At 35.3% G+C, this 26,030-nt stretch overlaps 1 protein-coding gene across 1 annotated transcript; it reads left to right on the plus strand.

Moving 5' to 3' along the window:
* LOC136027022 (F-actin-capping protein subunit alpha-like) lies at window positions 1–25,649 on the plus strand. Its single transcript, XM_065703932.1, has 6 exons — window positions 1–149; window positions 8,173–8,236; window positions 15,180–15,403; window positions 18,726–18,904; window positions 22,761–22,920; window positions 24,868–25,649. The coding sequence occupies exons 1-6, from the start codon at window positions 51–53 to the stop codon at window positions 25,069–25,071; spliced, it is 930 nt and encodes a 309-aa protein (XP_065560004.1). The 5' UTR covers window positions 1–50; the 3' UTR covers window positions 25,072–25,649.
* Window positions 25,650–26,030: the final 381 nt, after the last annotated feature.

Genomic DNA, 26,030 nt, shown 5'->3' on the forward strand with positions numbered 1-26,030 from the left:
TAGCTGCGTATGTCTGAAGACACACATATCTGAAGACACCGCTTTTGAAAATGCATCTCATACAGACGCACTCTAATCCACCCTATGAAACATTCTGCCCATTTGCCATGGCTAGCACAAGTGAGGATATGATTTCTGATTCGGAAAAGGTACTTGCTTCTGGCTTGTCTTTTACTTTATTACTTGCACGGTTGCTTTTCCTTGCAGCTGAATTATGTTCTAAGATAATCCTTTCGAATAGGCCTATAGAAATTGTTAAGCCAGGCCTTTTTAGTGGCGTTGCTTCAGGGGGGGTGGTGGCAGTTGCCCACCAATAATGTGGAATAAAAATTATTATATAGCTTATGCCCCTTGACTCTCTGATTGAGACCTCTTATGCCCCCCCCAATAAAATGCTGGAGCTATGCCCCTGGACCTATTCTAGAAGTAAGTCACTGTAAATGTAGTTGTCAGCAATAGTATGGGCTGCTTCTTTTTGTTCCTGGGACTGACTGATGCTTGCATCTCATTCATGCCACTCAAACAACAGGGCATGGCGAATTAGGTTAGCCTAACTATGCCTAGGCTATTGTAGCCTATAGGTCTGACACAGAGTTTCAAGTTGGAAAATTTTTAGCCCAGCAATGGTTAGTAAATAATAGTTTTCCTGATTCACCTCTTGGAGCTCATTGCAAATCAGCTATAGATCTGGGGACTAATTGAAGGGAACCTCAAAAAATTCTCTAAAAGAAGGACATCATAAGCATTTACTAGCCTAAATTCTATGGTAAAATCCTAGTCTAGAAGCTTCTTGCTGTTTTGAAAGGTGGCTAGTTAGGTAAGTGAGTATTAGTATATGATCAGCTATCTTTAGAAGGAAACATGCTAAGAAACCGATTCTTACTTCATGGTAGGCCCTATACAGAAGATTGTTGGTTAATTGTTCCTCACTTTACCCCAACACCCTAATGTGCAAATTATATATTTCCTGTTCATTTTTCTATTTCTTGATTTCATCATGGTTTCTTCAATTTATGAGTATCAAATAGAAGCAAGAAAGGAGCACATAGCAAAATGTATAGGAAATACATAAATTTCTGTTCATTTTTCTGTTTCTTGATTTCATCATAATCTCTCCAATTTATGGGTATTAAGTAGAAAATAAGAAAGTAGCTTATAGGAAACTGCTTGGGAAATATATAAATTGGGCTATATTTAGGGAGTATTGTAAAGTGAAGTGTGCTAAGGAATGATTAACAAAAATGTTTCTCCATATTATTAAGTAAGAATTGTTTCCTGTCCAGCAGGCTTAATTGTAGACTGATACCAGCATATGAAAATTTCAGAAAGTAATTCAGGGTCAAAAAGATATCCTGGGAATTATTGTCTTCCTAGTAAGTGTCTACTAATTTTTTTTTCTAATGCTTAGAAGATTGCATATATGACAGGTCTATACCTAACTGAATTCTGACAGAAAACAATACATCTTAATTTTGTGTTTTTAATCTTTTTTTTATTGGCTTTAGTTTTGAGAATGCAATTCCTAATATTTCAATAGAACTTTAAGCCATATCAAGAATGTTTTCCTAAATATAAAAACTAGATTTAAAAGTCTTTAAAACCTCAGATATCAAGTTTGAGCCAAGATGTGAGCCTCAAAACACTTTTTTATGCCTTGGATGAGCAGAAAATTCATTATCCAAGGTTTTCCTTTTATTATTCAAAGATTGTCAAAGTTCCTCAAAGGTCAGTGCCCTATGGAGAGAGAAGGAGTAAAGCTTGGTGCTTGAAAATGTCTTTCCAGGACACCATTTAGGCTCAGGACACATTCCAGAGAGTTTCATTCACCTAACTGCTATTTTCCATAATAGTATAAAGCTAGGATTCTACCAAGATCTCATTCCTAAAGGTGCATTGCTTTGCTTTATCTAAGATGGATAAATATACAGCTCACCTAATATATTTCCATTATGTTTTATGACAGCACTATTTTCTTTACTGTTGAGCAGCATTTGCTCCTGTAAAATATTAGCATGTGCTGTTTGCTATTGTAAAATATAATAGAAGTATATTGGCTAAAATGGGCTTTATACTTATTCATCAGAGAGGAGAGGATAATGTGAAGTATTGCACTTTTATGAATTAGATAAGGGTAAATGTTTAGTGGGTAACCCCTTTTGATGGAAAAATGTTTGTAAAAAAAAATCCCTAAAAAAAAACTTTGTAAAAAACAAAGTTTTCAAAGAAAAGTAAAAATCCATGTTCAACTCAAGACCAGCAGAAATAAAGTCCTACCATAAATTTTTACTGAAGGATAAATGAAACCCAAAACAACCAGAAATTAAAATAAACAATAATTTTAAATATGAAGATAACAGATATTGGGAAATAAATAAATATTAAAACAAGTAAAAATTAAATATTGAAGTCAAACTTGTAAATTAAAATTAGTACCATTAGATTTCATATTTTAAGCTCTTTCACAGACAGGACTGTGGAGTTTTAGTAAATGGAGTTGGAGCTAAATGGAAATATTGAAAATGTCTTGAGTTGGAGTTAGAGTTTGTTTTAGCTTATAAAATCCAGCTGAATTAATCTTTAAAACAGGGCTGCAGATTTGAGCTTTAATAAATTTTTGTTGGGTGGTGTTAGTTATAACTTATAACTGACTCTACAGCCCTGTTTACAAATATCATGGTCAATTTTTGACAATCAACAACACCCCATCACATGATGGTCCCAGTTATAGCTTTAGAATATTGCATCTAAAAGTTTGTTTGAAGTTGGAGAATGTACTTTTGGATGGTGAGCTCCCTGAATTCATCAGAATAAAGTAAGGAGCCATCTTATCACCAATTATCTACAAAATCACATCTATTCCTGTGCAGATTGAATTAGAGTTCAAAGAGTTAACAGCTAAATGAGTTTCAATCCAATTGGATAAAACATATACTTAAATCTCAACAGCTTGCACAACCAACTAGTTTTAACTGCTACTGTATATAAGTGAATTGATATAGCAGTGATGTCAGAATTTTCAAATTAGAGAATTTTGCAAGCAGGAAACACAGGCAAAAAGTGTTAACTGAATTTTCCTGACAAATCTAGAGCAGCTGTTTGAAGTTGGGAGGGGTTTAAGAATATGAGAAGAAGCCCCCCTTTTGATATTCAAGTGTTTTCCTGCTAGTTGACTTTATTTGCCTCCAGAGCTATGCAAGCAGGGGATAGAGCATATGCTCAGTTTTGATACTACAAACTTTGGCCATGTAAAATCATACAAGTGATATGTATCAAGGATGGTGGCTGTAATTATGAGGTTACCTGTTATGGTAGTGATGAAGTTAAAATCATGATGTCAGAGAATATTTGGTGTTACTTAACAAAGCATGCTGACGCTTTAAAGGATTGGTAAAACAAATTTCCAAGGGCTATTAAGCTGTGCATGAAGGATTTGGATGGTCTACCTAATGATTTATCAAACTGTTGACTTTGCGAGAAGGAATTGAAGATGAGATCAGAAAACAAGTAACTAATGAGTTTGCAAAGTTAGACACCATGTCTCCACAGCTGTTTAGAAATGAAATTCTGGACACTATAACACAGGCTGTGTATAAAGCTGTAGAACTACAGTTCTAGTCTAATATCAATCAAATTGAGAAAGGTCTTAATAATTTGAAGTGCAAAATCACCCAGAATGGTGCTAAAATTAAAAAAATTAGAAACTAAACTTGATGATCTTAGCCAGACCTCTCTTCTTAACAAGATCATTGTTTCAGGGATTGAAACAACCACTTGGGACCTACCTACTCTAGGCAAAAAAGTCTTAGATTGTCTGAATGCACATATGGGACTCCATCTTAATAATACTATGCTCAAGACTGTAAGGCATTTAGGGTCTTTTGACCAGTCTCAGTGGCCAATTGAACTTACTTTTGTATCTGAAGTGACATCTGGCAAAGTCCTCCATAATCAAAAAAAGCTCAAAGGTTTGCTTATTTTTGTCAACAAGGCCCTCACCAAAGAAAGGCAGGAAGTTTTCAAACTAGCGCGTAAGAAATTCGACAAGAAGAACGTGTGGGCCATGAGAGGAGTTATTTATGTGAAAAGTGCCTTGCAAAATATTCCATGTAAATCAATTAGTGAAATAGTTGAAATCCATGATTTTGCTAATGAGCCATCAATACATGGACTGCTTTCAGATTTTCTTGGATTCCCATTTAAAATTAGATGCAATTTTGAAAACATCTATTGGTGGTGATAAGGACATGCCTTATGTTAAAATTTACCCAACTGTGATTTTTCTTCAGAAGACACTTTAGAGTGTGAGCCTGACAGATGTAAATTCCCAGTCACTGTGCTTCATGTTAATGCTCAAGGTTTACAAAGTACATATAATGAACTCAAGTTTTTGCTACCATCTAGTCCAAAAGATATTGTGGCTGTAGGTAAAACGTTTTTGTCTAGTTCTTCACCTATGTCTATGTTTGAGGTTCCTATGATGAAAAGTGTATCTTGCAGTATGAAATTGAATGTACAAGGTGGACAGGTGATCTGTAATTGCCAGGATTGGTCTTTTGGTGAAAAAGAGGATTATCAATTTGGGAAGAGGGGTTATTTGAAATGCTATTTGTGGAAATTAACTCCACAAGTGGTGATTTGTTGATATTTGGTTCAGTATATAGACCTCCATCAAGTAACCCAAAAAGGTTTTTGAGGTTTTTGAGTTGGTTATTTTAAAACTCAGCAATTCAAAGAAACCAGTTATTATATCAGGGGACTTCAATTTTCATTTGCTGAATTTAGATCTTAGTACTCATAAGGAATTTTTGAATATTATGGTGTGTGCTGGTCTTCTTCCAAGCATTTCTCTCCCAGCTAGGGTTACAAATACTACAGCTACACTGATTGATAATATATTTTTTTCTGTTAATTCAGTTAAAGCACTGAAAGCCTCTGTAATTTTATCTGATGTGTTGGACCATTTCATGGTGAGTGTTCTTCAGGATTTAGGGAGAGTTAATACTCATTCTTGGGATGCTAGAGATGATACTTCACATGAATGATTTGAGTGGATTGATTTTAAGCTACTACGTGAACTAAATAATAGTAATGATTGGAGTTTAGTTTATGGTTCAAATGATGTTAATGTTGCATTTTCTAAATTTATTTCTGATATGACATGGCTCAGAAAGGAGGCTACCTACTGTAACTCAGTTTATACATGGGAGATATTCAAAAAAATTTGGTCCTTGGAATACTGAAGGAATTTTGATTTCAATTAAGAATAAGAATATACAATTTAAGAGGTATTTAAAAAATCTAAGTGATGCCTCTTTTGAAGAATATAAAGAATATAGGAATAAGTTAAATTCAATTGTTAGATATGCAAAGAGAACATATTATAAAGATAAGTTTATTCAGTATAAGTCAGATATGAAAAAAATTTGGCATTTGATTAATGAAAGAATTCAACCTAGCCATAAATCTAAATCTAGTGTTGATTGCCTGGAAGTTGATGGAAGGAAGGTAACTGACTGTAAAGAAATCTTGAATATATTGAGAGAACATTTTAGTTCAGTAGGAAAAAAGCTTAGACTGGATTTTTTTCCTCCATTGTTAAATGACCCTACCATTTCTTTTGATAACAATCATCAAACTGAATTTTTCTAAAACAACGCCCCAACATGTGAAAAAAATTATCATGAAGCTTGAAAATAATTATTTGTCTGATGAATTTAGTTTTTCTACTCGAACATTAAAGCAGGTAGCTACTGATGTTGCCCCATTACTTGCACACATATATAATTTGTCATTTGTACAGGCGGTTTTTTCCCTGATTTGTTGAAGAAAGCTAATGTTATTGCACTACATAAAGGCGGAATTACTAGTGATCCTTCAAATTATAGAGGTATATCACTTTTATCAGTGTTTAGTAAACTTTTGGAAAAGATAGCAAACCATCAGCTCCATAATTATTTAAATGGTAAAAATATAATTCATCCTTCTCAGTTTGGTTTCATGAAAGGAAAATCAATAGAGTGGGCGATTCATCAACTTTTGCTTGAGATAAATAATGCAATTGACAGTGATCAGTATGCATTGGCGGTATTTCTTGATGTCGCCAAGGCCTTTGACACAGTTGACCATTGTCTGTTGTTAATGAAACAATGTAGTTTTGCATCAAAATCTTAATTTTTTTTTTAAACTAATCTTATGGGCAGAAGACTTGAATGTCATGATAGAATTAATGGTATCCGTTTGGAAAGTTTTTTGACAAGTTGTGGGGTCCCTTGGGGGTCTGTCCTTGAACTGACCCTATTCCTTCTATTTATAAATGATTTGCCCAAGGTATTACCACTTTGTAAAATTGTAATGTTTGCAGATGATGTTGTTATTTTTGTATCCCATGCTGATTTATCCATACTTTTTCATAATCTTAATAACACATTTTTATCTGCAGGGGATTGGTATGCCAGAAATTTACTTTCGTTAAATGAGAAGAAATGTCAATATATGCTGTTTTCTTGATCTGGTTCTCAGAAAACAGACCAGTTTTCTCTTTATTTAAATGATAGGGTACTAAAACGTGTTGATCAATTTAAACATCTTGGAATTATTTTGGATGAAAATCTGTCTTTCCATGAACATGTGAAAACAATGTCTCTAAAAATTTCGGGAAATATCGGCATTCTTTCTCGTTTACGCCATTTTTTCCCAAGGGATATTTTAAAGACAATATATTTTTCTTTTTTTAATCCATATTTTCTTTATTGTGTTTCTGTTTGGGCATCAACTTTTCTTTCAACGTTTAAACCTCTTCAAACTCAATAAAAATAAAGCCCTTAGATTAATTTTTAATGTTAATAACAGATCCTCAGTTAGCCATCTTTATAGATCTTCCAGTTTCTTCTCTGTTCATCAACATAATTTTATTGCCATTTCCAATATTTGCCACAACTATGTTTTTTGACAACTTTCACTAAATTTCCCAGGATTATTCCCAACAAATTCACAATTCCACAATTACCCAACATCTCATAGTTCTGATTTCTCTTTTGAAATTAGGCCAACAGGGCGAGCAGGATTTAATTTGCATCATATTGGTCCAAAAGTTAGGAATTTAATCCCAATAGCTGTGAGAAATTGTAATGATAGAAACAAACTTCTGAAGTTGTTAAGAAATCATTTTGCTAGTCTCCCATAATATTTTCCGTTGTGAGTGTTGAAGTTTGGTTTCCGTAAGAAGTGCACATTAGTTCAAGCCGAAGTAATGACAGTTTTTTTTTTTTTTTTTTTTTTTTTTTTTTTTTTTTTTTTTTTTTTTTTTTTTTTTTTTTTTTTTTGGTGATACACCACGTGCTTAAGTATGCCATTAGGCATTTGCGCTGTTTGTTTATATGGTTTAATTCTTGTTGTAAATAAACATGTATCTATCTAAAAAAAGGGATGGACACATTGGTGCTTTATTATGCAGATGATATGTTAAATCCTTGCTGGTTAATAGCTAGTCTTCAACAGAGTTTTGATAACCTTTCAGAGGGATATCTAAAAGTAGGACTGAGTGTAAATGCTCTTTTCATTAAAATTCAATGGGCCTTGGGTTGGACCAGTCTTTATTAAAGAATTGCAACACAAAATAAACTTTAGTATAAAGATTGGGGCTGAGGAAGGGGCATTTGATTTCTAAAGTCAGGTAGTGATAGGACCTCTAAGTAAGAGGAAGGAGAGTAGCCCTAATTTCTTGTCAGTAAGTTATCTTTCAGAAAATACTGCTTGACCTCTGTCCAATTCAGTTAGAAAGAACAGCAAATATCATAATTGGGCCTTTTGGGAGTCAGGGCCTATTTTAACAGCTGTGGGGGCAGGTAAAGGAGGTGTAGGTCTCTAAATTCTTATAATCAACATGTAAATAAGAAAAGGAAAATAAGCATTACTATCTTAGTGAGTGTTGGCAACTAATGTCGTATTGTTGGCAAGGGGGGAAGGGGTCTATCTTTTCATAAGAATTTGGTATTTTAATGGAAAGCTTCAGTTGTTGGTGTGTTGGCAAGGGAAAGAGGGAGGAGGGATCTGTATTTTTTCATAAGAATTAGGTAGTTTAATTTAAAGCTTCAGTGGCTGGATTGATGGTATGCTTGTAATTCTGCTGGTTCCAAGTTATAAATTGTTTGACAAAAATATTTATATTTTCAGATTAAAATTGTGTCAGATTTTTTACAACATGCACCACCCGGAGAATTTAATGAAGTATTTTCAGGTAATTTCTTCTGTTTTTTATGGGAAGGGAGGAAGGACCTTATATAGACTGATGGTGTTCCTTATAACCACACCTGTCAATATTCAAAAATAGAAAAGTGAAGAAACCCTAATAAAAAAAACAAATTATATTCATTAGGGTTTTAGTTCATCTTCATGTGATTTTCAGTAGCTAGTTGATTACTACTGTCAAATCTAAACTTTTGCTGTCTTTTGTTTTTGCTTCTAGAATAAACGAATTAGTTTGCTATTAAGTGTGGGCTGTATATTACCTAGTGGTGTTAGTTCATGAAAATTGGGATTGTGGGAATTAATGTATTTTACAAATCTAGTGAAAAATGTCATTTTTTTTTCAATTGAAATTCCAGAAAGTGGAATTTTCAATGAAAATAAAAGGTATTTTTATTTTTTAGGGAGAGGGCAAAGACCTATACCTCCAAACTTACCGGAATTGATGCCACTGATTTTACTTTAGTGGTAGCATCAACTTATCTTAAACTAAGTGATCTTAATAAAGCAATTGCATAAGCTGTAACACCACATTATAATAAGTCAAACAGGTCATAACACATTCCATCTTCCAAACAATGAATCCTGATGGCCTTGTTTCTTGTTTATGTATGTAGGATTCATTTAATTCTTAAGCTATTTATAATTTGATGTTGATCAGTGTCAAATTAAAAAAAAAAAAAAATTGTCCATGGTTTTTCTTCTAAACAAGTTGAATACTATACAGCATAGTGGTTGCAAAATATGCAGAATACTTGGCTGTCTTGTTTAAAATGGTGTGATACCTTTCAAAATTTAACGTTAAAATTATAAGTTCAGTGTCTTGACTTACTTGTCTTAAGTCCTATCTGGTTTTGGTGGTTGGCCTCTCTCCTCACGAGCAAATGTATTTGTCGCCTATACTGCTCTCTGTTTTGTACCATTCTGAGAAGACCAGGGAGGTTGCAGGCGGAGAAGTTCTCCTTCCAGCGCTTCGGAGAGTGAGAACCGTGGATGTGACAGGCGATTTTCGGTAGTTGGTCCTTGAACATGCGCTGGACGTGCCCATGCCACTGAATTGTGGGACACAGACCCTGTTCAGGATGATAGTGTTATACTGCAGTCTTTTGAGTAGGTTGGTATTTGAGACTTGCTTTAAGTATGTTATGTCAGTAATTTGATGCAGCAGCTTTGTCTCAAACGCAGCGAGTCGCCTGGAGTCATCTACTCTGACTGTTCATGTTTCACAACTGTTCATAGCTATAGGAATGATGATGGAGCAGAATAGTTTAAGTTTTAACTTCATGAAGATTCGATTTTGCTTCTGTATTGGCATCAGAGCTTTGAAGCTGGCGCTAACCAGAGCAAGGCGTCTTTTGATGTCCACTGAGTGATTATTGTCGCTCGTGATCTGGCTCCCCAGATAGGTGAATCTGTCTATCCATTCTATTTCCGCTCTATTTAGCTCATTTCTTGGTGGGGATGGGTTATTGAACCTTGACACGCACATGGCTTTCGTTTTATCCTCATTGATTTTCATTTCGAAGGTTCCTGTAACTACTTCCAGGTTATCTGCTTTGATTTGGAGTTCAGCGACGGATCTTTTCGATGGATTTTTGTTTTTTAATGTCTACATTGTGTATCTCTGTTAGATGCCAGAAAAAGAAAAAGCAGGAAATCCATCAAACTTCGTCAGTGGTTGTTAACAAATGGGTACTTGTATGATATACCTACCTGATATTCTTCTAATGTGTTTCTCCGACGTTCAATCCTAATGAAATATACCAAAGTAAAATGCAAATATAATACTTCAGAAGCAAATTTGGGCTATAAATTTGTACATTAGGGGGTTGGGGGTACAATATAGCGACTCTCCATTCTAATGTGTTAGGTACAATATTCTGCATATTATGTAGTAAGAATTGCTTTCTAACTTCACACTGTCCAAATCCTTTACCCTCATCCCCCTAATGTGCAAATATATAGCCCAAATTATATTTCTCCATCTATTCTGTTACTTCTCTTTGCCTTGTCTCATTCAAAGCTAAAAGAAACTAACGAAAAAAACGGCTATATAATGCGTCAGTGAATGAACCACTTGAGCGGTAGGGGGTTTACCATACAAGTACCGTTTTGGCTTTAATCAAAGGTCTAACTTTATTTGAATCCAGTCATAAATTCTATAAAACAATACAGAACAAAAGTATGGAGAACATTTTGGCGAAAAATGTTTCGTTTATTTTTGGCTCTATGTAAAGTAACATTGAAAAAATCAAATTTATTGAAAATAAAGCTAATATTTTTATTTATGTTTGTATTACTAAATCTGTGATTTTACTGGGTAATCCTAGATGGCGATTATTTGGGTTTTCTTGGATACAAACTTAATCTCCCTTCCCCTTTTATAAGTTTGTGATATCCTTTCCTTAGTTTTGTTTTCAGTTTTTTAACGGTATATTACCAAGTCATTTTTTTTAATTCTGCACATAATTCTATATTACGTACTTGCAATACAGTTTGCGGAAACGGTTTATCTTCACAGTTCCATTGCTCAGAGAGATCAAGCTTCAGTACGAAACATATGACCCCTAGAGTATGCAATAACCTTCCAATATGTATTAAAGAAGCTTCCAATTTAATTTTTTTAAACCAAATTAAGGAAGCATTACATAAGTAATGCGATTTAGCACCTTTATTGTTTCCTTGTTTTTGTGGGAGATTTGGTTTGTTAAGTTTTTAGGGTTTGTTTTAAGTCCTTGAATTGACAGTTAAGTCGTTACTGTATTAAGAATTAACTTTCTTTTAGTCATTCTAGCATTGGCGTACAGAGCATCTTGTCTAGAGGGGGGTGGCTAATTCTGTGATGGAGGGGGGGGGGCTTATAAATGCTTCCTGAGATCCTTTGAATATAGGTCTTCAGAAATTCGTCATTCTATGTTTCGTCAAAACAGTGTTTAGCATTTTCCACGTTCTACTTTTCCATCAATACTATAATATAATAGACGCACTATCCTACTTCCTACTTCCAGAAAACATAAATACTATAAGAACGATTTGACACAAATCACATTACGGATAGACAACAGCTTTTTGCTCTAAGAATTCAATGCAAAAGTTTAAAGTTGGGAAAAATTAAATATCAAAATTGGTATGAGGGGAGACCAGTCGACGGTTAGCCAAAGTAAATAATCTTAGTATAAAAACCTATGGGGACTTTTGGTGAATTATATAAGCTCTGACAGATGGCAGTGTATGTTTTTAAATGTCATTCCTTGATTAATACTTTTGCCAAAAATATCAGATTGGATCGGGGTTTATGGTGATTAAGTCTGGAATTTTATTCAATTTTTGTCTGAAGGCCTATGCCTAATTACGAATTCTAGAAAAGGCGTAAACTCACGTTGCATTCTCTTATTTTTGAATGTCTATTGGCAGCTTAAGACGTACCATCTTCACTGGTTTGCTGTTAGCATTTTATCATCTCGCGTAATGGCGAGCTCCCATTTTCAGCCACAATACCCGGGGTTGGGAGGCTGTACCAAGATGTCCGAAAGTGGGCTATGCTTGTAAAAGCTGTGTAAACAGCATATTTTAAGGTTGAAGGCAAGCTCAAAACCCAAAACTTGGTTAATTTTGGTGTTGTTTAATCCTGTCAGACAATTAGGTGAACTGAAATTCTAATTTTTCCTGTTAAATTTCATCCAAGATAAAATGCTCAAAAGGGAAACAGAAAAGAAAAGAATGAAAGGTGGATGGGATCCAGAAGAAAAGAAAACAGCAGTTTTTTCAGTCTTAGTCAACAAAAAGAAGTCGGGTTCTCTGAAAGTGCCTTGAGTGTCCCTAGAGGAACACTGCAACCCTACATGAAAAAAGTTGAGAAGCTGTATATCCCTCTACAAAGGCTGAACCTGAGTTTCTTTACCCCCTTTTACAACACATGGTAAATATTTACAGAGGGACCAGAAAAAGGACTAAAAACTTACTTGAAAACGATAGGTGATATGCATTTCGACTCTACTTCCCTAGAAGCACAGAAATTTGCATACACTTAAGCCATTATTAAGAGTATTAAAGTACCGGATAACTGGAAATGGAAAGGTAGTGGAGACAGTGGAGAAATTGCAGGTAAAGATGCGTACCGTGGTTTTATGGATTTTCTTAAAACTCTATCAACAAGAACGCCAGAAGGTACAAGCTTATGACAGGCAACTGCTTTCAACCCTCACAGTGCAGGAGCTTTCTTTAACAACTTGGAGCGAGGTCTAGATAAACACATTTTCAAAGACATTTGGAATGTTGTCAAATTGGGTCTGGAAACATCATCAAGTCTGGTAAGATCATTGTACAGCGAGGCCAGAAGTAAGTGGGGAAGGTCATGTCTGTAGAAAGAGGTCAGTTGAACACGATTTGTGATGGTATTAACGCATTGGGAAGACAGTCCCTCCTCTACTTATTTCCCCGGGAAAACAGTGTCCAAAAATTTTACTCAAGGGAGCTTTACCACGAACCATCAAGATCGCCTCAGAAAATACTTCTGGCTAGATGACTGTCTCTCATTGTTTGCTTTACTTGCAGCATTTTATCAATCAAGTCAAATCTTCCAAATAGTCACTTCTACTTCTGAAAAAAACGACCAGATCAGCCAATACGCCATTGAATTGCTTGATCTAGCTAAAAATAATGGTATTGTACTTTTAACTGTCCCTCCCCACACTACTCACAAACTTCAGCCTCTAGAAAGGACACTCATAGGGCACCTTAAGGCCTACTGCAACCAGGGAATAGCAAGTTTTATGACTGTCCATAAATTTAAGACTATACCTGTGTATAACATTACTGAGCTACTTAGGGAAGCATGTATAAAGGCTTTCACTCCTGAGAATATAATCAGTGGATTCAAAGCAGGTTGGGTGTACCCCACCAACAAAAATGTCTTCAATGCTTATGAGTTCCTTTCAACATATGTCTCAGACGTAATGCCTGCCACATCTAGTGAAGCATGCACCAAGGAAGTTTCTATTCTCAGCGCAAGTTCTCTGCGACATTTTGACTCTTATTTTATTATAGACCATTTTTGCATCATTTTTGTTAAAAGAGATCGTCCTCTGTCACATTTAGACCCTGAAATGGATGCAGCACAGGTTCTTTCTCTAAGTGAGATTAAAAGGTTAGTGTATGATTTGTTAAAAGAGATTGTCCATGCAAACCCCTTTTCAAAAGGCTCAACACAAAAAACAAACAGGAAAAAAAAACAACGAAAAAGTCAAAAGTGCTTATGGACTTCCGGAATAAAAGATTTCTTTGTCGAGAAACTTTTAGTGCCGAAAGGAAGACAGCTAGAGAAGTGAAAAGGCTAAAAAGCAAAAGTTATCTTTCTTGTAACAAGAGTTGCAGTTGGAGTGACATAGATGAACCTGTATACAACAGCTCTTCAGACTCTAGTATGGACGCAAAAGACGACCCCTCCCCCTTACCAGCAACTTCCAATTTGACACTGAGACAGTCAAGGCTTGTGATTACATTCTGGTTGAGCTGAAGAGCAACAAAAGGAATCCTATTCGCCATATTAGTTATATCAAAAAGTAGTAACTGAAGAACTTAAATTCCAGTTTCTGAAAGAAACTGGAGCAAGAGACTTTGCGCTACCTGACGAGACGGATAGTATCTTGAAGACAGATGTTGAAATGAAACTGCAACCACTTACAGGTGGAACACCAAGATTAGCCCTCCCCCGTCCCCCTCCCTACGCCCATTATTATTAGCTATTTACATATGCTTGTATTGATGTATCTACTACGTATAATTGACAGCGTTGGTAAAATAACACATTTACTTGTGTACATCGATCCAGCAAAGGCTAATTAAAAGCGAGAGATAGCTGAGAGTGATGCTCCCAGTATAGAGGTAATGGGATCCAACGCAAAATTGACCCTTTTTCTTTAGAATAAATTCATATTTGGGTAAATGTTGCACTAGTAGAGAAAAAGTCGATATTAGACTGTTTTATGCATGCAGATGGATAAAGAATTCAATAAGGAGTGGGGGGGGGGTCATAAGCTATTATTTTCAATGTTTTAGTTTGTTTTGTTTCTTTTTAGGTGGGGACGTTACTTCAGATTGTTCTATGGTAGGGTAGCAAATTTTCTCGAATCCTCACAAAAGGATAGGCCTATACCCTGGCGTTTTTCTTACAGATTTTTGCTACTCCCCAGAAAGGGTTTGTTGCTAGTTGATACTTAGTAAATGCTGAATTCTACCATTTTAGCCTAGTCTTCTGATTAGTTTAATGTTTGATGTATTTTTTTCAAGAATAAATTATCTTGTATATGATTAAAAGGCCATTTTCGTAGTAAAGTGTCTGAAAGCGAATTACGCCTTTTGAAGTCTGTCTTATTGAACTAATAAGTTTTACCAAATTTACTTTTGAAGTTTGGTTTAAAGCACAACATCAATGTTCTGATACTGTCTATCTTCGCTATTCTTCACTGTATCTTATTCTACCTTGTGAATTTTTTTGGTGTCCATTAGGCTCACTTTAATCTTTATTTTGAGAATCTTTTTAAAATCCCGACTGTTCTTTTTAGTAGTGAAATGCCCATTGGTGCATTTGCTGTTGATTAGGAAAGCATTTTTGTATTTGCAAGTTTTGAATTTCATTTTAACTGACTGTTGGTAAAGCTGAAAATCAACAGAATCATGCCACTGGAAAGTGGCTGAAAACATCGGTTTGTCTTTTGGAATAAAAAGCAGCGGTAAATAAAAGCCAAGTAAATGATTAATTAAAGTGACCTAAACAGCAGCAGGTTTCATTGCTTCTCCAACCAGTGGCGTCAATCGATGACCATTGGCCCCTCCCCTCACCTCAATTTTTTTGAATTGACGCCACTATCTGCAACCTTAAACTAATAAACTCCCACTGTTATTAACATACCTAATGATCTATTTAAACTTTTTAGATGTAAGAGTCCTTCTTGACAACGATAGTTTATTAAAAGATGGTGTTAGCGCTGCTGTTGAGCAATATAACAAGGACCAGTTTACATCGGTTCGAATTCCAAATTCAGAATATCAAGCACTAGTCACTGAACATAACAGTCTTGGACCAGGTCGATTCTTTGATCCTAGAACCAAACAATCTTTCAAATATGACCACTATAGACGGGAACCATCAGAATTTCAGGTAAACTTCAGTTTTTATTTTGTGGCAGCGTGGCAGCGAAGAAGAGATAGAGCTTGTAAAAGCTAATAAAAAGAGGAAAGAAATGCAAGTAAATGCATAATCAATATTCGTATATTCGTTACCACGAACTGTAAGTAAGGAGCAACCCAGCTCAATAGTACCCGAAACTCTAAAACAAAATAGAATTTTGATACAAATAGATACATCAAAAGAATCGGATTTTTATGCTGATTTTAAATATATAAGTTTCATCAATTTTAGTTATACCTATCAAAAGTTAAGAGCCTGACAAAATTCGCATTATTTTCGAAAAAAGGGAAAATGCCCTCTAAAAGTCATAGAATCTTAATGAAAATCACACCGTCAGATTCAGCATATCAGAGAACCCTGTTGTAGAGGTTTCAAGCTCCTGTCTGCAAAAATGTAGAATTTTGTAGTTTTTGCCTGAAGAAAGATCACGGAAGCGTGTTTATTTGTTTTTTTTTTCCAGGGTTGATCGTATCAGCCCAGGTGTCCTAGAATGTCGCGAATGGGCCCATTCGAATGGAAATTAAAATTTCTAGTTTTCTTTTTAAATGACCAAAAATTGAAGGGCAAGTAGGCCCCCTCCCACTCTCATTTTTACCCAAAGTCACCGGATCAAAATTGTTAGATAGCCATTTTGTTAACTTGAAACGAACAAAATCTATTCCGTATATGAAAGGGGCTGTCCCCTCCTCAACGTCTCGCTCTCTACGCTAAAGTTTGACCCTTTCTTACAGTTCTATTTTTTTAAACAATAAAAACTTTGGCACAAAGAGTGAGGCGTTGAGGAGACGACCTTTTTCATATACGGAATAATATCTGTTCGTTTTAAATTTTAATGTCGCTCCTTAGTTTCAGTAGAAAAAACTTGTTTTTATGGCACTTGGTATTTACCAAGTGACATATAGCGATCGAAACTTCTGTCTGTCGGTCCCGGTTTTGTTAGTTTGGGCCCTTCCAGATAAGCTAGGACGATGTAATTGGGCAGGCGTATCAGAAACCAGACAAGATTAAATTAGAAATAGTCGTTTCTCTGATTCAGCCATCTGGTTGGGGATGAGGTATTTTTAACTTACGAACAGGTGATCGGATCCTAATGAAATTTGATATTTAGAAGGATGTCGTGTCTCTGGGCTCTTATTTTAAATCCCAACCAGATCCGGTGACATTGGGGGGAGTTGGAGGAGAAACCGGAAATCTTGGTAAACGCTTAGAGTGGAGAGATCGGGATGAAACTTTGTGGGAAGAATAAGCACAAGTCTTAGATACGTAATTGACATAACCGGACCGGATCTGCTCTCTTTGGGGGAGTTGGGGGGATTCCAGTGCTTGGCGAGTTCGGTGCCACTGGAGGTGCTAGGACGATGAAAATTGGTAGGCGTGTCAGGGACCTGCACAGATCGACTCGATGACAGTCTTTTTCTTGATTTGATCATTTAGGGGGGGGCTCGGAGGGAGGGAAATCATGAAAATTGAGGTATGTTCATCTTACGAATGGGTGGTCGGATCTTAATGAAACTTGATATATAGAAAGATCTCATGTCTCAGATGCTCCATTTTCAATTCGAGACATGGGGAGTGGAGGGGGGAAATGGAAATCTTGGAAAACTCAGAGTGGAGAGATCGGGATGAAACTCGATGGAAAGAATAAGCAAAAGTTCTTGATACGGGATTGACATAACCCACTGGATTCGCTCTCTTTGTGGGAGTTGAGGGGATTTATAGTACTGTGGCGAGTTCGAGAATAAGTACAAGTTATAGATACGTGATTGACATAAGCGGACCGGATCCGATCTCTTTGGGGGAGTGGAGGGATTTCTAGGTGCTTCTTGACGTGCTAGGACGATGAATTCCATAACTCTAGTACCGAGTCTAATTTTAGGTTCCAACCTCGTCACAAGGGCCATATAAGCTCTTGGCTCTTGTTTTTTTTTATTTAATGTTAAAGAAGAAATTAATCAAGACCTGCAGTTCATCACTTCCAATTCAAAGAAAAGAAAAGTAAAATGTTTCAGTCGACGAAGCACATTGCACCAAAAATGCTTTAGATTAAGATGAGCAAAGAGGGGGAAATGTGGTTCCATCATTTCTAATTTTAGTTACGTCTAAGTGCAAGCTATGAAGTGATAAGTTGCTTCTGTCTCTCTCTCTCTCTCTCTCTCTCTCTCTCTCTCTCTCTCTCTCTCTCTCTCTCTCTCTCTCTCTCTCTCTCTCTCTCTCTCTCTCTCTCTTCTCTTCTCTTTCTCTCTCTCTCTTTTTTTCTTCAGCTTATAATGTATTCTTTCGAGTCTCTGTCTTGATGCTTTATTCCAGCTGTAAGGCAGAAACAAATACGCCTGGAAGGCGAATTTTCTGCATTTTTCATCGACCTTTAGCGTCCATATTTTGCAAGCGTATATGGTTACAAAGATTATTAGCGAATCAAATAGGATTTGCAATTTTTTGATGGATGTTTGTTTTGCAGAAGAGGTACAACCTCTTGAAGCTTGCTCTCGTAGGTATTCTGTTTACAGGAAGCACTTAGAAAATTTACATTATAGTTGAGTCAGGACGATTTAATAGAATTTTAACTGGGCTTAAAATGCAATTCCATGGAAATCAAAAATAGATCGTTATTTTTGTTATATAAGGATCATTAAAACTTAATCGTTTTAAGAATCATAACCATTAAGGTTGGTGTTTTTTCTTTTAAAGGTAATTCATTATTTAAGTATTTGGGTATAATTTGGGAATTAATTTTCGGAATTCACTACTAAAAACATAACTCTAGAATCAAAAGAATGCCTTTCTGTGGGCTCCTAATAAAAGTGATTGATTGAATATTTAGGGTTTGTTTTCAAGGATGCAAAATCACTCTCAATGGAAAATCAGTTAATTTAGTTTCTTTCAAGGATTTCATATCTTTCATTCAATTGATTATGATCTATTATAACGCACTAAAACTGTGCCCGTCAGCTTATTGGTTTTTGTTTTATTTTGTGTCCCTTTTAAAATAAATACGTCTTTCTGTAAAAAAAGAAGGGAAATTAAATCGTTAAGCAGAAGAGTGTAATAAAAATATCTTATAGAAAGAGGTATATTTTTGACTCATGCACCAAAAGTGCATGCTTTTCTTCTTTTGCTATTTAATATTTATAAAGTTATGTCAGATACGCATAGAAATTAGTAATTTAATTTCTTTCTGTTGAACTACCTGTTGTATTTTTCATGGTAGTGATGGTCTATATTTCATTTTTTGATTATTTTCTACATCTCAAAATTAGTATATTTAAAAAAAAATTCTGATTTTTTTTTCTAGCCGTATGAGATCGGCAACAGTGGTGAGCCGTGGCGTTCTGCTCTAGAAAAGGAGTTCACTGAATACACTTTCAATCATTATAAACACGGTACTTCAAGTGTGTTTGCTCATGTTCGGGATGACACAGTTACCTTGGTCGCTTGTATTGAAGACCATCAATTTCAACCAAAGAACTATTGGTAAGTTTGGGGAAAAAAGGATAAATATCTATTTGGGCAACCAGCAACCATGCTATGATTGCATATTCTAGGGTTTGCATATTAATTCACTAACTCAATAAGCCATACCAAGATGAATATATCAATATGCCAACATTCCAGAAGATCAATATATTATTCCTCGGCCCCCTTTCGAATGTGCTCCTCGCTACAGTTGCAAATCTATCGTACAGCCCTATCCCTTCGATATAGCCCATATAGCTAGATACCTCTACAATATAGCTCGATATAACCCATGGTTAAGTTGGTTGATTACAGGTGTTTGGAATTGTTTCCTGTGCTCCGTTTTTCTTGTGATTGATTAGATTGTCCTTCCAGGACAGTCCCCAAAAATGGTAGGATCTCGATGAAAACTGTTTCATCAATTTTTAAAATTAATTGAGAAACATTTTTATGTACCTATGAAAAAAAAAAATATCAAAATTTCGTATTTGTTTCTGAGAAGAATAGTTGTGAATACTTTTAATAAATGTGTGTATATCTATTTGGATAAGGATCAGCGATGTTGACGTTCAATTTGATAGTGCGAAAAAAAATATAAATTGATGTTATTATTGATATATTTACTGAAAATTGAACGTTTATTAAATATGTGATTAAATGGCCGCTTCAAGTGATGTGGATATCGTCGGGGTAACTGGGCACGCATTTGCTAAGTTGTAAATGCTGTAAGAGAAGCTTTTGGGGACGACTCATGTGAAGCCAGGTCTCCCTAAGGAAAATGATTTTTATAAAACTAACTTTTTTTGTGTAAGAACGAGGCTTTCAGTAGACTTGACCTTCTTGTGTCCTATAAGAAAATTGGTTTTACACTTTTAGCTATTCATTAAGGAAGTTTTGTGTCATTAACCAAAATTCGTTCGACCTGAAGAATAATTTTTGTAACTGAATAAAAACTTTTTAGCGTTAGGCTCCCTTGGCTCAGGAGCTTACGGATGCAATTTTCTTGACTTTTGGGGAAAAAATTGCCCATTTTCGGGCTAACCATTAGCCCATCATTATTTTTCTAATTGTGCATTTGGCTCTCAAAATAATAAGGAACAAATAAAAAAATCACAACTTTTTAATTAAATATATATTTGAATAAAAACTAAAATTTTGACTTAAAAGTTGAAAGGTTAATTTCTTTTCCTAATCTAATTAATTAAAATTTTAAGTCAATTATTAAATGCTAAGTAAATAACATCACACGTCAATGCATGCAAAATCTTAAGTTAGCTATTAAAACACAATCGAAAATTGTATGGAATCATATATTTACTAAGCCAGTTAAAGAGTCTGAAAATGTTCAACTCTCTTAGCATTTGACTCTCAGCATATGTAAAAGTAAAATACGAAAGATCTCATATAAATTTATCGAAGAGCATGTGAAGGTTTAAAATTTTCAAAAATGTAATATATTAAGAAAATTACAAGATTTTATGCATATATTTTTGAGTTCTACGTGATGGGAAGAAGGTGTGAATTAGTGAAATCTTTTTTTGACATTCTTCATGAAAAATTGTAGATTCTTGGCTGTCTTTAAAGCTAAAGAAGTTAAGATTGGTTAGCTTAGATTTACTGAATGGGCTCTCTTTATTACGCTTAGTAATCAATAATAAAAGAGAAATACGCAATCGACTTTAGTAAGTTACTGACGACGCCAATATACCGAACAAACTCTCATTTTCTAGTCGGTGGTTTTCTGCATAATTCCAGAAATTAATAAAAAAAAAATGGTCCTCGCTTCCAATGAACATAGGTTGGATCATAGCATATATGTACGTATGAATCTAATACACATGATAAATAAATAAAAATACGGCTGATGGAGTAGAAGAAAAGAAAACCTTCGAACAAACACAAACACAGGAACAAAATATAAAATATTCCAAGGAATGAGCGAACGAGCCCTAAAGAAAACAGTCAACAGAGAGTAATTTTGAAGATGCTTACACTAGTAAATTGGAATCCACTTGGGAAACCCACCTGGATCGGAATAGAACCTCCTCTGCAAGAAAGCTTAGGAGTAACTCTTTGCTGCAAAAACCTTCTACTGCCCAGCTCGATCATCCCACTTTACAAGTCTTGCATTATACCCATCGCCGAGTTTTGATGCCCGCTACATGCTGGTGCTCCGAAAACATTGCTTGCAGCATTTCAAAAGATTAAGAATAGGGGGTAATAGGGCGGGTTCAGTCGTTCCCCATGACTCTTTCCAGTTTGTTAGCGAAAGGTTTGACATAGTGTTGAGGGATTTTGTTACAAATACATAGCTTCACCTCTTTCTATAGAGCTTTCTCATATTGCGCCCCCCTCCCCCGTTGTCCAGCCGACAAAATAGATACGAAGGCACACAGGTTGGTCTAATGATCTTATGGTTGATACGCTGAGTTCAGAGTACTTCTAGAACAGCTTCATTTGACGTTGCACTTCGATTTGGAACAATCTTCCTGCGGACGTTATCCGTAAAAGTCTTCCTATCGACTTATTTTAAAAGAAGATTCAACAATCATTTACAACCTCGGGATGGAACGATGTAAAAGACTAGTAGCAAATCAGATCTGTACCTGGCACCGCCGACTTAGGAATAAGAAAAAATGCTTCCAGATCCTCTAATAGTTTTCCGAAGATGATATTTGTGCACGATTTAAAGATTTGGAAAATGTTCCAACATTCTTTTAGGTCTGTCCAGTTCGCTTCAGTTTATTTTTCCAGGGCTAGAACTTATGGATTTGACGATTTAACGTCCAGCCTACTAAGCCTATATATTGATATCCGACCTTCCGAGGGGGCTCCCAACCTAATTCAGTTTTGCACCCCTTTGAATTTTAATACACGATCTCATATCCGCTTTATAACATGTGTCATGGTTTTTTGTTGAAATACAGAGGTATTATATTTGTCCATTATGAAGCATGCCCCTTAAAGACTTTTAGCTTTGATAAGTATCATCATATCCAGTAGTTGCGTAAAAATTATTTCTAAAATCACTTATATTTTCTTCTTTTTCTCTCCCTTCCTATATTTGTGCACCCTTGGTTGAATAACAGTTTAAATCAAAGTTTTGCTTCAAAAAGTATTTTCTACCAAAACTGAAGTTGCAGTAATTATCTATCGTTCATGGATCCTATAGCTTACACGATCTGCCAAATGCAAGAACATCTTTATACTTTATTACTTAGACTTCATTACTTAGAAGAGTCGCAACTAGCGTGAACACACGAAGATTATGTCAATTAAATATATGGGCGATCCCTATTTTTAACAAATTAGTTTTTGAAAATCTTCTAGTGTAAACACGCTGTTTCTGGAAACTGGAATAGACTTTTCAGATTAAACTAGCTGTGATCTAACTAAAAATATTTAAACGTCTGTTGTGAATTTCCAACACACCATAAAGTATTCTCTGTCTTTCATATTACTTGCTTTTCCAAATTTATCTTTTGTTTGCATGGGTCAACACTGCCTCGTTGTCTCATTGTCAGGTCAGCTGTCCAGACAATATTGTATGGTAAATTGAATAAAGTTTAAAGTTCAGATTTCTGCAGTTTTGAAATTACTTGGAAATCCACTTTGGGTCACAATTCTACATTTTCAATATCTGAAGATCCTGAAATTGTAAATGGTGCAAAATACTTGGGTTTCAGAAACTACACGCTCAACTGCATTCATTTTGAATAAAAGGATTTTCTTTTTTTTTTTTTTTTTGTACATGTGCAGTTTAACTGTCAAATGAAGAATAATTATTGGTTTGGTAAGTTGACCTTTTAACCAGATTCTAGATACTTCTGCCGTCTTCTGCTCCTTAAATATAAATGATTCCTTTTCATCGCAGGAATGGGCGATGGCGCTCTCAGTGGCACTGCACATTTACACCAGGTATAGGTGGCTCTACTGAGCTCTGTGGTGTCATGAAGGTTCAAGTTCACTACTATGAAGATGGAAATGTGCAATTAGTCTGTGCGAAGGAGGCTAAAGGAAATCTTGTCGTTACCGTAAGTAGGATTATTACTGCGGTTCTATGGAAATTTAGTTGTTTTTTTTTTTTTCTTCTTCTTACTTCCATCATTGAAGAAAGAAAATTACTATTGAGAATTAAAGAATGATCAAACTCGAGAGAATTATAAAATCCCAAAAGATCTAAAGCGGAACTGGACTAAAATGAAAAAAAAAGAATAAATTCTTAAAACAAGAATGAGTCTATGGCCAGTAGGAAAAAAGAGAATTATTACACGAATCAAGCAAGGCATTCTCAGGGTGGAGAAGAATAAATTTAAAATAAACTACATAAAAAAGGACGGAGAAGAATAAATTTAAAATAAACTACATAAAAAAGGTGGAAAATTAAAAATCAAAAAAGAATATAGAGAAAATAATCAAACCGAATATATGCAATTTCTAATCCATGACATAAAAATTAAAGTAGAATATATATATTAAAAGAGCCACTTTACAGAAGCAGCGGAGTTGCTTTCGTGAAGTAACCGTAAAGCAAAGAAAAAATTATTGGGGAGATCAAACTCGAGATAATTATAGACTCAGTAGAAGTAAAGGGAGGGACTGTGCTCTCCCTGTGCTATTATGGATGTCTTCTCAATCAAACAGGTCGTGGTAACGAACTGTAGTAAGGAGCAACCCGGCTCAATAGTAAACGAAACTCTAAAAAACGGAATTTTGATGCTAAAAGATACATCAAAAGAATCGGATTTGAATGCTGATTTTAAATATATGTGTTTCAGCAAATTCAGTCTTTGTCATCAAGAGTTACGAGCCTGAGGAAATTTGCCTTATTTTGGAAAATAGGGGGAAACACCCCCTAAAAGTCACCATCGCATTCAGCGTATTAGAGAACCATATAGCAAAAATTTCAAGCTCCTATCTACAAAAATGTGGAATTTCGTGTTTTTTTTGCCAGAAGGCAGATCACGGGTGCTTTTTTTTTTCAGGGGTCATCGTATTGACCAAGTTGTCCTAGAATGCCGCAAGAGGGCTCATTCTAAAGGAAATGAGTAGTTCTAGTACCCTTTTTAAGTGACCAAAAAAATTGGAGGGCACCTAGGCCCCCTTCCACGCTCATTTTTTTTTTCCCAAAGTCAACGGATCAAAATTTTCAGATAGCCATTTTGTTCCACATAGTCGAAAACCATAATAACTATGTCTTTGGGGATGACTTACTCCCCCACAGTCCCTGGGGAGGGGCTGCAAGTTACAAACTTTGACCAGTGTTTACATACAGTAATGGTTATTGGGAATTGTAGAGACGTTTTCAGGGGGATTTTTTTGGTTTGGAGGTAGGGTTAAGTTTTTGGGGGCTATGTGGGAGGATCTTTCCTTGGAGGATTATGTCATGGGAGAAGAGAAATTCAATGAAAAGGGCGCGGGATTTTCTAGCATTACTATAAAAAAAAAAAACAATGAAAAAATAAACATGAAAAAGTTTATTCAATTGAAAGTAAGGAGTACCATTAAAACTTAAAACGAACAGAAATTACTCCGTATATGAAATGGGTTGTCCCCTCCGCAATCCCTCGCTCTTTACGCTAAAGTTTGACTCTTTGCCACAATTCTGCTTTTTAAAACAATTAAAAACTTTAGAGTAAAGAGCGAGGGATTGCGGAGGGGACAACCCATTTCATATACGGAGTAATTTCTGTTCGTTTTAAGTTTTAATGTCACTCTTTACTTTCAGCTAAAAAAAACTAGTTTTTTTATTTAATGTTAGATAGTATCTACCGATATAATTTGATTTATCTCTTTTCGGTGAGTTCTCTGAGTTAAAGAATTTAGATCAGGATTTCAAGCAACAAAAGCCTATGTGTTTTTTTTTGTTATTATTATCTCTCCCTCTCTCTCTCTCTCTCTTTCTTTTTCTCTCTTTCTCTCTTCCGCTTACCCTCTGTCCGTGCAGGTATGGTTATTCAATCCTCTTTGATCTGTTTCAGAGTGAGATACAAACTGCCAAAGAATTCGTCCAGGCTGTTCAAGACGCTGAAAAAGAATATCAACTTGCAATCTGTGAAAATTACCAGACAATGTCCGATACAACCTTTAAAGCGTTGAGGCGCCAATTGCCTGTCACTAGGACCAAAATTGACTGGGGAAAAATCGTTTCTTATAGCATTGGCAAGGAATTGAAGAGTCAATAAGGAAGAAATTCATGTGAACTGTTATTGCCTGTGGTTTCATTTCAAGGAAATGTGTTGTTGCTTTTTAATTTGTATGTCCTTAATTTTATCTGAGGTGCACATTCAAGTTTTAGTTAGAGAGGACCGGTAGTCCTCTATGGTGATTACAATGTTTATAAATAATAGATTCGTGGTTTATATTGGAAGAAGAAGATTGACTTATTTTTAAATAGGAATATCAAAATCCTGGGTACAGTAATGTTATGTTGAACACAGCAATGATCATGTCATATGATGCATTCAATGACCGTTAAGTGTCAAAGCTGTCTGCCTAGTCAGAAGAGGGTTGGGTTCAACTGATTATGGCAAGTTTTTTTATTGCTCATTTTCACAAATCATGGCCTCTTCTTGCTCGCTTGAAAGACACCTCTGGTTAGACTAGAGAAGGGACTCTGTGGACTTGATAAAAAGTATTTTTGATTTGTTGTTAACATAATGTCTAGTAATTCTTTCTCGATTTCTTCTTCTTTTTTAAATATTTGTGTTTTTTTTTACTTTAAAAAGAATGCTTTAAGATAAATAAATGCAATCAATAACTAGTTCTAGCTCAGATTCTGACTCTTTTCCATTGACAAGTTGTTGTGTGACGATGTTATGGGACGAATAAAGCTCCCAACCGCTTATTTTAGATCCTAAAAAGCACCGGCTTAGGTGCCGTGCTCAGATTTTAGTGAGAAACCTAAATATCCTAAATTAGAACATAAGGAGGTAAAAATGCCTATTGATCATATAACACACTGGAAATTCTGAATAATCAAAAATTGTTTTCAAATTCGGCAATCACAGGTAATCCTGATCGAATATTTGGAGGCTTTTTTTTCTACCGAACTGTATTTTTGATTAAACTTTAAAAACAGGTTCTTTCATCTGAGATTTTGGAGTAACGTCAATACTTAAAACGAACAGAAGTTATTTCCTAT

Source organism: Artemia franciscana, chromosome 5 (genome assembly GCF_032884065.1).
Source record: "Artemia franciscana chromosome 5, ASM3288406v1, whole genome shotgun sequence".
NCBI classification, from domain to species: Eukaryota; Metazoa; Arthropoda; class Branchiopoda; order Anostraca; family Artemiidae; genus Artemia; species Artemia franciscana.

Bases quoted from the DNA above. Each gene is read 5' to 3' on its own strand.
- LOC136027022 (XM_065703932.1), top strand. From the start codon at position 51: ATGCATCTCATACAGACGCACTCTAATCCACCCTATGAAACATTCTGC. The intron at 150-8,172 runs GTACTTGCTTCT...TTATATTTTCAG, and splicing joins TGATTTCTGATTCGGAAAAG to ATTAAAATTGTGTCAGATTT. The intron at 8,237-15,179 runs GTAATTTCTTCT...TAAACTTTTTAG, and splicing joins ATTTAATGAAGTATTTTCAG to ATGTAAGAGTCCTTCTTGAC.